This window comes from Polypterus senegalus, chromosome 1 (assembly GCF_016835505.1).
Source record: "Polypterus senegalus isolate Bchr_013 chromosome 1, ASM1683550v1, whole genome shotgun sequence".
Lineage (NCBI taxonomy): Eukaryota > Metazoa > Chordata > Cladistia > Polypteriformes > Polypteridae > Polypterus > Polypterus senegalus.
Window position 1 is genome coordinate 315,461,640 of NC_053154.1, and position 12,467 is coordinate 315,474,106.

The window sequence follows — 12,467 nt, forward strand, 5'->3', positions numbered from 1 at the left end:
ACAGTCTATCTATGTAATCCTGCCAACTATAATAAATTATCTATGTGATCCTGCCAACTACACTAAATTATCTGTTTGTCTATCCATCTATCCATATAATCCTGCCAACTACTCTAAATTACCTATCTGTGTAATCCTGCCAACTACACTAAATTATCTATCTATCTATGCTAAATTATCTGTCTGTCTATGTAATCCTACCAACTACACTAAAATATCTATCTAATCCTGCCATCTACGCTAAATTATGTCTATCTATTTAATCCTACCAACTACACTAAAATATCTATCTAATCCTGCCATCTACGCTAAATTATGTCTTATCTATTTAATCCTACCAACTACACTAAAATATCTATCTAATCCTGCCAACTAGGCTAAATTATCTATCTATCTGTCTATCTATCTCTGTTTTGTCACAGCACCACTCTGCTCTATTTTCTTTTCTGAAGAGGATCCTCTGCTTTCATTCCTTTACTCCGGCTGGAGGCCCGATGCAATGCTGAAGCCGTTGGCTCTGCTTATTCTGCTGCTCTTATACCAGACCTTGCCAGTTGGTGGCATCCTTTGCCTCTACTGTCCCTTTGAACGCAAAGAGGAGTCCTGCCCGATCATTGAGACGCAGTGCAGGGAGGATGAATTCTGCTACACCGCCAGTGGCCAGTATTCTGGGATTGATGTCCTGTCAGGGAAAGGATGTTTGGCCAGAGACAAGTGTGACATTGAGGGAAACGTCCGCTATAAAGGCATCTCCTACAGTGTGACGTATGCCTGTTGTCGTGAAAACATGTGCAACGCTGCCCACAACACACATCCCTCTCGAGTTCTACTGGTGTTCATTCCAGGACTTGTGGCTGTCTGGCTCATGGGACAGGCTTTGAATCTGTGGTGAGAGGTGCCTAAGATGAAGAGGTGCCAGCCTGGAATTGTATTTATTCTTTTTCTTTTGTAATTGATAATGGATTATTTTGTATTTGCAGTTAATTAATAATTTTCTATTATCAATAACTGATTATTTTGAATTTGAAATGAGCTCCCCATTTACACTCTGTGTAGCAAGGAATCATGAAACTTGGTCATATATCCTGAAATTGTGAGTAGCGTACACAAGTAGTCCACCCAAGGAATTGGCGTTTCTCAAAATTAAACTAAACTACTAAATTAAAAAAAAAAATAATCTGCTGACGTCACCTACTTACTTATCTAACGTCTATGACCGTAATGTTGCTCAATAAGACATAAGTGTCTCAAGGCATGTCATGGTATAAACATCAGAATACTTTTGTTAGGCCTTGATTAGTTTTTTTGACATTTTCATTTTTTTGTTTTCTATGTCAATTCTGGCCATCCTACACACATTCTGTTTTTGAGTCACTAAGTTTAATTTCTGACGTCCATTTCTGTTTGTCCTCCATTTTTTTGGGCTGTTTTGTCCACCATTTTGGTTTGCACGCTCAACACCCTTTTTGGAGTTCCTGTCATTAGGACATATGTGCTCCTTGTTTAGGGGCGTGTCCTCTGAGGTCATGACACGACCAAATGAGTTCAAAAGCTCCACTTCCTTGTCCGAGCCACGTCTCACGGTTCTAGACTTTTCGTCTTATTTCAGCTCGTCTCCTGGTTTTCTTATCACGTGTCTGTTCTCCAAGTCATGTCTCATATCTAATCAGATCAGTTTTTTGATATTAATGCACAAATTTCAGACAGTAAAAAAAAAAAAATGAATGGATAATGGGCATTGCTAAATAACTATTTGTATTTGCTGTGACCACAAGGGGGCACCACTGAGCCCCAAACCCAAGACACAGCAATACACCACACGGTTTTAGAATAAAATAAAAGATATGTATTATTTCAACATCATCACTTCACAATTCATCTTCTAATGACAAGCTAATAATGCACAAAACACACAAATCTACCTCCACCTCCACTGAGTGTTGCCCGCTGCCTCGCAACTCTAACTCAAATGAAGCGAGGCAGCGGACTCCTTTTTAAGTCGGACCCAGCAATGTTTCTTGGTGTCACACTTTGTCTTTGAGGACGAAAAAGTAGGAAGGTCCTTCCCTCGACAGCACCCTCTTATCCATCCCCAGGGCCCCCCAACACCACTGTCCTTCAGGCACCCCTGTGGGTATCCCGACTGGGAAACCATACAAGGACCACTGCCACGTAGTGTATAGGGGGATGGAACCAATCCCGATCCTTGGCTCTTTTATTTAAAACATACCAGCTGGGTACAAATATATTTCCTCTCCCCCGTTGGCCAATCTGCTTTGGCCTCCCGGGAGTCTGAGTAAAGATAGATAGATAGATAGATAGATATGAAAGGCACTATATAATAGATAGATGGATAGATAGATAGATATGAAAGGCACTATATAATAGATAGATAGATAGATATGAAAGGCACTATATAATAGATAGATAGATATGAAAGGCACTATATAATAGATAGATAGATAGATATGACAGGCACTATATAATAGATAGATAGATAGATATGACAGGCACTATATAACAGATAGATAGATAGAAAATGAAAGGCACTATATGATAGATAGATAGATATGAAAGGCACTATATAATAGATAGATAGATAGATAGATAGATAGATAGATAGATACTTTATTAATCCCAAGGGGAAACAAACTCCGATCTGACCAGGGTGCCTGCTCTCTTTCTAACATTGCAAATGGCAGACCCGTGTGTGTCATTACGACCGTGACATGACAATGCGTGACGTAATGAAGTGGTGTTTGGGTCAGAGCGACTCCTTAACACACACCACCTATGTGTGAATACATAGCGGATTTCACGGCAAACCTACCAATAAAAGAGCTCCGTTTACAAGACTTCACAAATTTACTGGGACGAGGACATTTTGCCGGGTCCAGTGGGCCACAATCCTTACGCTGAATCCTTGAATCATTGAATGTTTTTCAATATTTTCCCATGTTGAGGTTTATCTACGCATTTTCATTCACATTGCCAAATGTGCATTTCAGATTAGTCGGCGCAAGTGCCCCAAACACACCCGATTTAACTGGCACCATGCCCAGCTTCGGATTCTGCTTTGTGTAGTTCAGCCCCACTGTGGCCTTGAATGGGTTTAAGTGGCCTTTAAAATGATATGAAATAAATGTTATCGTCTTCATGCTAAATCGTTTAATATCACATGCACAATGTGCATAAACTTCCGGATCATTCAGACAATGACGGATCTCTACAGTTGTGTGAAAAAGTAGGTGCACCCCATTGGAAATCATCAATATACCTGAACAGGCAGATCTTCACGCCAGCAGTGCCTACACGTAAAGGTGATGCGCTTCAATAAAAGCACAATAGAAAATGTGCCTTCTCCATCATATATTCAATAAAAATATCAAGTCTAAAAACCTACATGCCGAGTATTTACACGCCTACATTGAAAAATCTGTTAGAAATGTAGGCATTCAGAGCAGCGTACCACCTGAGAGAAGCAAAAAACTCAAACAGGCCCACATCCTCCCGTTTGAAGTCGTCCTTCTAATTATGCACATTTATTTAAGACAGCAACAAACAGAATGTTTAAAGTTGTACTTTTTCATTCATGGAAGTGATGCACAAGCCCACCCGGCTTCACGGCTCAAAGTTTCGAGGTGTGCGACTGCCAGCTTCACGGTCCTGTAGTACATTTTTTCCCAATAAATTCCCCTCGATGAGCGTTTTCATGTCTTCACTGCCATTTATCCAGTTACGTTGACCCTCACGTGTCTCTGTAACGTCTTGTGAAGGCTCCCAACCTTGTTGCCATCAAATGCGAAAATATAGTAAAAAATCTCCAAGTTCTTCTACAATATCAGATGCCCATCTATGTGCCACTGCCCTGAGGTTTTCTAGCCCAACAGAAGCCTAACATACCTAATTTCCAATTCTCTTTTGTAGCCATAACAGTTTGCCTCTGGGTTTACATTGGCACAAGCTACTGTGCCTTTATTGCCAGTCCTACTGGTGAAGTGACATCTGCAATGCCACAGCAGCTATGTGTATAAATTGTCATGCCAATCCCCCTGATGGGGTTTATTCTGAGGCTCATTTTAGTCCCTTACCAGTTGGCACCCCAATATGGGCACTGCTAGCAAATGTCCTCTCAAGTGCTGTAAGCTACAGCCATAAGAGGGCTTGCTGCAGTGTGGCTGAGTTTTTCTTTTATGCCAACGTGTGCTGTGAGAGGTGGGGTGCAGTGAGAGGTGGCAGGGTCAGATGTCACACACTAACCTTGTAAAGCTGGTCATTGCTGAGGGACAGGAGATGGGATGGAGTCAGATGTCAGACCCTTACCCTAAAATGAGACCCATCTATGCATTGTGGAACAGTAGGTAGGCATCCACCTTGCATAAAGAAATAAACAATAGCATTACAATGAATGTGTGTAGGCACTTAAGACAGAAACTACACGTCATGTAAAATCATACATTCCACATATGGCAAACACTCTGACATCTGACCCCACACCTTCCTGAGTCCTACAGTGAGGGGCACTTGTGCATGTCGGCCTCACTGGCATTGTCTTGATATTCATGCTAAGCATTGTTCCTCCCAGTGGGTGACTGACACCAGTAAGATGAGTGTTGGCACAGCCCACATTAGTTCTCTGAATATTTTCAGACCTATTTTCACTGACCAGACTCTTTTATTTATTCTTTTGTCATTGTTAATTCTTAACCAAATAAATACATCCAAACATGATCTGAGTTTTTGGTGTACTGCTTGTTTGTTTGGTGCCAGTAACATCTTGAGTGTTTAAAGTGGCCACGTGTTGTGTTCCTGCCAGTTGTAAAGCTCAAAATCAGGGAGCAGGCCGCAGAAACCACAAGTGAGACCTGCGCTCCGCATCAATTCTGCATCAAAAGAGTAGGTAAGCCAGCCCTAAACTCACAGAGGCAGGCTTAAGGCCTGCAGAGGCCCAAAAAGTGGGGCAAAAACTTTAAAAAGTCACAAATAAAAAAAGGGATAGAGGGGAGAACCATAACAATAAAACACTGATACAAGAATCCATCCATCAATCCTCTTCCGCTTATCCGGGGTCAGGTCATGGGGGCAGCAGCTTGAGCAGAGATGCCTAGACTTCCCTCTCCCCGACCACTTCTTCCAGCTCTTCCGGGAGAATCCTGAGGCGTTCCCAGGCCACCCAGGAGACATAGTCCCTCCAGCGTGTCCTGGGCCTCCTCCCGGTTGGACGTGCCCGGAACACCTCACCAGGGAGGCGTCCAGGAGGCATCCTGATCAGATGCCCGAGCCACCTCATCTGACTCCTCTCGATGCGGAGGAGCAGCGGCTCTACTCTGAGCCCCTCCTGGATGACTGAGCTTCTCACTCTATCTTTAAGGGAAAGCCCAGACACCCTGTGGAGGAAACTCATTTCAGCCGCTTGTACTCGCGATCTCGTTCTTTCGGTCACTACCCTTAGCTCATGACCATAGGTGAGGGTAGGAGCGTAGATCGACTGGTAAATTGAGAGCTTTGCCTTACGGCTCAGCTCCTTTTTCACCACGACAGACCGATGCAGAGCCCGCATCACTGCGGATGCCGCACCGATCCGCCTGTCGATCTCACGCTCCATTCTTCCCTCACTCGTGAGCAAGACCACGAGATATTTGAACTCCTCCACTTGGGGCAGGATCTCACTCCCAACCTTGATACAAGATAACTAAATTAATTTATTGTCTAAAACAGAAGAAGTTAAAAGGGTTGGGGTCCGTCAATGGATCCTGTATAGTACAAACAAAATAAAAGGAAATAATGTAAAGTCCAAAGAAAGTACATGTACTTGCCGAAGCTGTCCAACTTACGACTGCTACTGTGTCTCATGCCTAGCAGTGTGAGTGTTGGTAAGCTGGGCATATGACAGTTCTTCCTATTCTTTCTACCGTCCCCAGTCGGCATTGCCGTATGCCGTGACTCATTCATCTCGATCTCAGTTTATTACCTGCAGTGGTTTTGATTATGTTCAGTTTATTATCAACAACGATAATTATAACTCTTAACAACACTAAATTCTAACATCAGTGTCCAAATCAGTCAAGTTTAGCAGGAGCAGTTGATAATGGATGTGTGAATGAAAAACCCCACCGTCTTCTTCTTTCAGCTGGTCCCGTTACGGGTCGCCACAGCGGATCATCTTCTTCCATATCTTCCTGTCCTTGTCATCTTGTTCCATTACCCCCATCACCTGCATGTCCTCTCTCACCACATCCATAACCCTCCTCTTAGGCCTTCCTCTTTTCCTCTTCCCTGGCAGCTTTTTCTTTAACATCCTTCTCCGAATAATACCCCTCATCTCTCCTCTGCACACGTCCAAACCAACGCAATCTCGCCTCTCTGACTTTGTCTCCCACCTGAGCTGACCCTCTAATGTCCTCATTTCTAATCCTCGTCACACCCAATGCAAATCTTAAAATCTTTAATTCTGCCACCTCCAGCTCTTTCTCCTGCTTTCTGGCCATTGCCACTGTCTCCAGCCCATATAACAGAGCTGGTCTCACTACTGTCCTGTAGACCAGGGGTGGGCAAAGTCGTTCCTGGAGGGCTGCAGTGGCTGCGGGTTTTTGTTCCAACCCAGTTGCTTAATTAGAAAACAATCCTTTCCAATAATTACATTTCATGGCTTGTTAGTGCTTTAACTCTGCTATGTCAAGTCATTCTCATATCCTAGATTTTTTTTTTCCATTCTAAGGATATCATCGAAATACTTTGAAGTGTAATACGGATGGGTAATTCTCAGTCCTTCTCTTTTTTCTCTTCTCTTTCCTTCCAAGTATTTAATTAAACCAAATAGTGCACGATAAATACACACAGGTGTAAAGGGTAACAAGCAAAATGGATAACTGCTGGTTTCTTTTGTCATTTGCATTTTATTGCTAATAAGGAGCAATTGAAAACTGAGAATGCAGTTGTTTAAGACTTAAATAAGCAATAAGGGTTCAAAATCTTAATGAGGGAGACAACTAAAATGAAGCAGAAGTTTTTCTAGAGCAATAAGCGATTCTTATTAAGCAATTGGGCTGGAACAAAAACCTGCAGCCACTGTGGCCCTCCAGGAATGACTTTGCCCACCCCTGCTGTAGACATTCCCTTTCACTCCTGCTGGTACCCGTCTGTCACAAATCACTCCTGACGCTCTTCTCCACCCACTCCACCCTGCCTGCACTCTCTTCTTCACCTCTCTTCCACAATCCCCATTACTCTGTACTGTTGATCCCAAGTGTTTAAACTCATGCACCTTCGCCAGCTCTACTCCCCTCATCCTCACCATTCCACTGACCTTCCTCTCATTCACACACATGTATTCTGTCTTGTTCCTACTGACCTTCATTCCTCTCCTTTTTAGATCAGATCTCCACCTCTTCAGGGTCTCCTCAATCTGCTCCCTGCTATCCCTACAGATCACAATGTCATCAGCAAACGTCACAGTCCACGGGGACTCCTGTCTAATCTCATCTGTCAACCTGTCCATCACCATTGCAAATAAGAAATGGCTCAGAGCTGATCCCTGATGTAATCCCACCTCTGTCACTCCTACCGCAGATCTCACCACGGTCACACTTCCCTCGTACATATCCTGTACAACTCTCACATACTTCTCTGCCACTCCCGACTTCCTCATACAATACCACAGCTCCTCTCTAGTCACCCTGTCATATGCTTTCTCCAGGTCCACAAAGATGCACTGAAACTCCTCCTGGCCTTCTCTAAACTTCTCCATCAACACCCTCAGAGCAAACATTGCATCTGTGGTGCTCTTTCCCATCACGAAACCACACTACTGCTCACTAATCATCACCTCACTTCTTAACCAAGCTTCCACTACTCTGTCCCATAACTTCATGCTGTGGCTCATCCATTTTATCCCCCTGTAGTTACTGCAGTCCTGCACACCCCCCTTATTCTTAAATATCAGCACCAGTACACTTCTTCTCCACTCCTCAGGCATCCTCTCACTTTCCAAGATTCCATTAAACAATCTGGTTAAAAACTCCACTGCCATCTCTCCTAGACACTTCCATACGTCCCATGGCTTTGAGGTGTCTGGGGGACACTTCAGGCCATCTTCAGGTCTCTCCACACGTGTTCTATGGGGTTTAAGTCTGTGCTTTGGTTGGGCCACTCAAGGACACTCAGAGACGCTCCAGCATTGTCTTGGCTGTATGTTTCAGGTCATTGTCATGCTAAAAGGTGACCCGTTGCCCAGTCTGAGGTGGTGTCCACTCTGCAGCACGTTTTCTTCAAGGTCAATTCATCCTTTCCTCAGTTCTGACCAGTCTCCCTGTAGTATGATGCTGCCTCCACCATATTTCTCCATAGTGGTAGAATTAGGCAGGTGATTAGCATTGCCTGGTCTTCACCAGACATAGTACTTGGAGTTCTCCCCAAAGATCAGACTCATCCGACCAGAGAATCATCTTCCTCCTTAAATGCTGTCCTATTTAAGAGTGGATTCCATCTAGATGTTTTACTATATATGCCTGATCTATGGAGTGCTGCCGAAATGGTTGACCTTCTGACTGGTTCTCCTATCACAGCAGAGGACTTCTGAGGTTCTGTTAGTGAACATTGGGTTCTTCATCACCTCCCTTAAGGATCATGTTTGAATGCATATATCGGTCCGTCTTACATCCTGGTCAGTCGGAACCAAACATGGTCATAACTCGACAACTATCTCTAACTGGATGTCTGCTGGCCTATGATGGCTTGGCTTTGCTGGCTCTTCCCTAAGCCTGTTCTCTTTTTGTTTCAAGTGTCTCCATCAGTGCTAGAAACGGATTTGTCGGTGGCTCCTGGCCATGTCGCTTTTTAAATGGATCCTGCTGGCGAAAACTGGTGTTGACATCAAACTTCGTCATGAGACCCTTCCTCCCATCAATGAATGAAAATGAAGAAGGCATTAACTCCATTATCACTGGTCCCAAACCCAGGTGAGAAAGGAGGAGGGTTTGGTAGTCAGATCAGCAATCTGAAGACCATAAAACGAAAACCTACATGCTACACAAATGGCAAAAAAAGTCGCACCTGCTCGGCGTGATGAAGACACCACAACCCTGAAAATGTATGATGGCAATGGATCAACCCCATATGGGAAGAGCTCAATTCTGAACGTGAAAACCACAGCCAGGATTGGTACGTGGAATGTACAGATGCTGTATCAGACTGGCAAACTTACTCAGCAACACTGCCAGTTTGAAAAGTATAACCAAGATAATCCTGGGTGTCGGTGAAATCAGCTGCTCTGGTTGGGAGCTGTGGTGTTATGGGTCCACAGCTCGTTGAGAAAAGGCCATTCATTTTAAATAAATAATCACCGCACCCGAGGCGGCCGTGAGGCGTTGTTGTAGCGAGCAGCGGGGCAGTCGTCGATGTGGCGTTTCGCCGTGTGCACAGGTGAGGAACTGCCCACATTCGTGATTGCTCCCGTGGCTAATGCTACAGCTGTGATGGCCCCTCACGTTTTAAAAAGAAGGTTTTGGGGGTGTAAGAAACGATCGGAGAGAAAAAGGAAAGGAAAGAGGACGGAGGTTACAGGGAGCAAGGAAGCATGCGGTGCAGGAGAGACAGACACGTGGAGCGTGCGTGTGGTGAGCGCGCGATCGAGCGCTCATGGGCAGCTGCAAGGAAGCTGGGTGTTAGGCCGACACCCAGGCGCTTGAGTTGAGGTTGCTCCCGCTGAGCGACCATGTAGCGGGAGTGATCAGGTGAAAGCGACGGGCCGCAGAGAAGCCGCGGAAAGGCAGCGGAAGTCGGGAGGCTTGGTGGTGGAGTCCCCAATGTGTGCGTCCTGGTCATTGGTGGACATCAAGTCTCGGGGACTGGGATGAGTGCCATACCGGAGCCAGGGATCGGGAGGTCTCCAGTCTCGTGAAAGTGTAGAGGAGGGCAGCTGCAGAGAGCGTCTTGCCTGCTGCTTGGCCCATACGGGATAAGCAGGTGAGACGCTAATAAACGATGCACCGGATTTGTTTGTTGTTTTTTTAAGACTGCTTCCATAAGAAGATTTTAACCTCTGGTTTTAAAGGATTGTTTTTTCTTAATATTTTAACCTCCACGTTCTTTTTATGGGTTATTTATTTAATGAACTTTGAAGAACTGCACTATTTATTGGAACACTGTTTTTTGTTTTGATGGACAATTTTTAATAAAAGCACTTTTGCACTTTCTACCTTCCCCTTGCTCAGTAATTTGCCTCCATTGACTAGCTCACTCGGTTACATTATCGACGGTGTTGGGTTCAAGGGTTCCCAAACATCAAAGGGAGTGTGGAGCCAGAACCCACATCGTCACAGGAGCATGCACTGTGTCACAAACTTGACCACCAATCATTGCAAGGTTTGGGGCAGCCACTCGTATAATTGGTTTCCTGGCTGCAAAATTGCAAACAAATGATAGCATTGGTGTGCACAAATCAGAGCCCAAAACAGAACTGAGGGAATAAGGAAAACGTGGAGGCTCTTAAAGGGGAAGACAGGAAGTGTAGTCAGAGGGGTCAGGCTCATTAGGGTCTTCAGCCATAGGCTCCAGCCCAGATGCGACATCAAAGGGGCCGGAGCCGGCAACATTTTCCTCCATAGGCTCGGACCCGGAAGTGACGTCAACAGTGCCAGGTGGCATCTCCCATGAATGGTCTGCAGGAAAGCAAGACAAAGAATCCGTGCACTCTGCCACAGAATCCTGACTTGGAATTGCCCTCACTCAAGCCCTTTAGCGGCAAGTGTGTGTCAGCTGATTATAACACCACACGGCGAACCACACAGATTGAGATCCTAGTGCAGCCGTATAAAGGGAGACACGTCAGCACCACACTGAACACCGTGAGGTTTTTTACAGGGGCTGGAGTGCCAATCCTACCACCAACCCCTGAGTTTTCCCTGCAAGTTCTCAGGGTTGGATGCAGATTAACGTTATACGCAGGTTAAGGGTCCAATGGAGCAGAGTCACTTCCGGCGTTTAAGTGATTCGACCCGGTAACCTTCCAATTGCTGGCATAGATCCCTAGCCTCATGGCCACCATTCCACCCTTAGCTGGAATGGAAATGGTAAAATGACCGGCAATAGAAAGGCTGTTTTATATTCAGGCCCTGAAGATAAGCACATTTGAGGTGTTGGTGTATTGCTGACTAAAGCCGCAGAGAAGGTGTTAATAGGATGGATGCCTGTAAACGAATGTATTATCACAGCACATTTCCAGTCACGACATGCCATTACCACAATTGTACAAGTTTATGCCCCAGCTGAAGACAGTAATGACACAGACAAAGATGTGTTTTACAGCCAACTTCAAGATGTGTTTGATTTTCACAGACATGATGTTCTGCTGCTCACTGGTGATATGAATACACAATTTAGTAAGGACTGGAACACATCATTGGAAAGCAGGTGTCCTTTCGACAGACAATGGTGACCGTTTCATCTTGTTTTGCAGCACTGATGGCTTATGTCACAGCAGAAGAAGACATGGCGATCACCAAATGGAATCACCAAGAACGAGATTGATTACATCTTCATTAGTTCATTACATAGAGGTGCACACATTGGAACCGACCAGTACGTTTTGAAAGCAACCCTACGACTTCAGGTTAAAAAGACTCAAGAAGGATGCACCAAAATTGACCATATGCAATGGAGAAGCTGAAGAAGACAGCGTGGTTTCAAATCAATACCGGCTAACGTTATCCAACCATTTCCTGCCTTTGCAACACGTCACCGACATTGAAGAACAATGGGCTGTCACACAACGTGGCGCATGGGAGCCAGTTAAAGGGCTTGAATGAGGGTAGTGTCACATCACGCCAGGGGGTGGCAGTGTTTATTGACCCTTTCTCTTTTTCCACTGCAGACCGATTACGAGAAATTCCGGCTGGTTTTGACAGCGCCACTTTCCGCTTCCGGCCCTGATGACATCACTTTCTGTCCCCTCCTTTAAAACTGCCATCTGTGCCTCATCAAGACAGTTCTGTTCTAGACTCCAAATCTGTACTCAGTTGTACACCACGCTTAACTCTTTTGCAGTCATGAAACAATATATTGTGGAACCTTGGGTCACGAATGTCTCGGACCATCGTACAAATCGGGTTACGACCAAAAAGTTTGCCAAGCTTTTGCATGTGTTCACGACCATACACTCGGGTGACGAACAAGCTTCGTACGCGCCGATGGTTTCCGCACGTGTTCAGTCTCTCCCTGTGCAGCGAGAGAGAGAGCGCGAGAAAGCAGTTAAAGAATTCACCGGGCTTGTTTTTGAAGAGACTGCTTCAAGCATTGTTTTAACCTCATTGTATTTAATGAAGAATGTTTTCGAATTGGATTTTAACCTCCATTTCACTTCTGTTTTTATGGGATCATTTATTTATTGAAGGATTCTGAAAGCACTGCACTTTATTTAATTTGGACTTTGTTTTTGATTGTTGTTTTGTTAATTTTAATAAAAGCACTTG

General features: G+C 44.8%; 1 protein-coding gene across 1 annotated transcript; it reads left to right on the forward strand.

Annotated features, from left to right (window-relative positions):
• The first annotated feature begins 499 nt into the window (after positions 1-499).
• On the forward strand, positions 500-892 carry bncr (bouncer). The gene has a single exon (XM_039738741.1). The coding sequence runs from the start codon at positions 500-502 to the stop codon at positions 890-892; it is 393 nt and encodes a 130-aa protein (XP_039594675.1).
• Positions 893-12,467: the final 11,575 nt, after the last annotated feature.

What these genes read in the sequence shown, in the direction of transcription:
- bncr (XM_039738741.1), top strand. Translation starts at nt 500, where the DNA reads ATGCTGAAGCCGTTGGCTCTGCTTATTCTGCTGCTCTTATACCAGACC.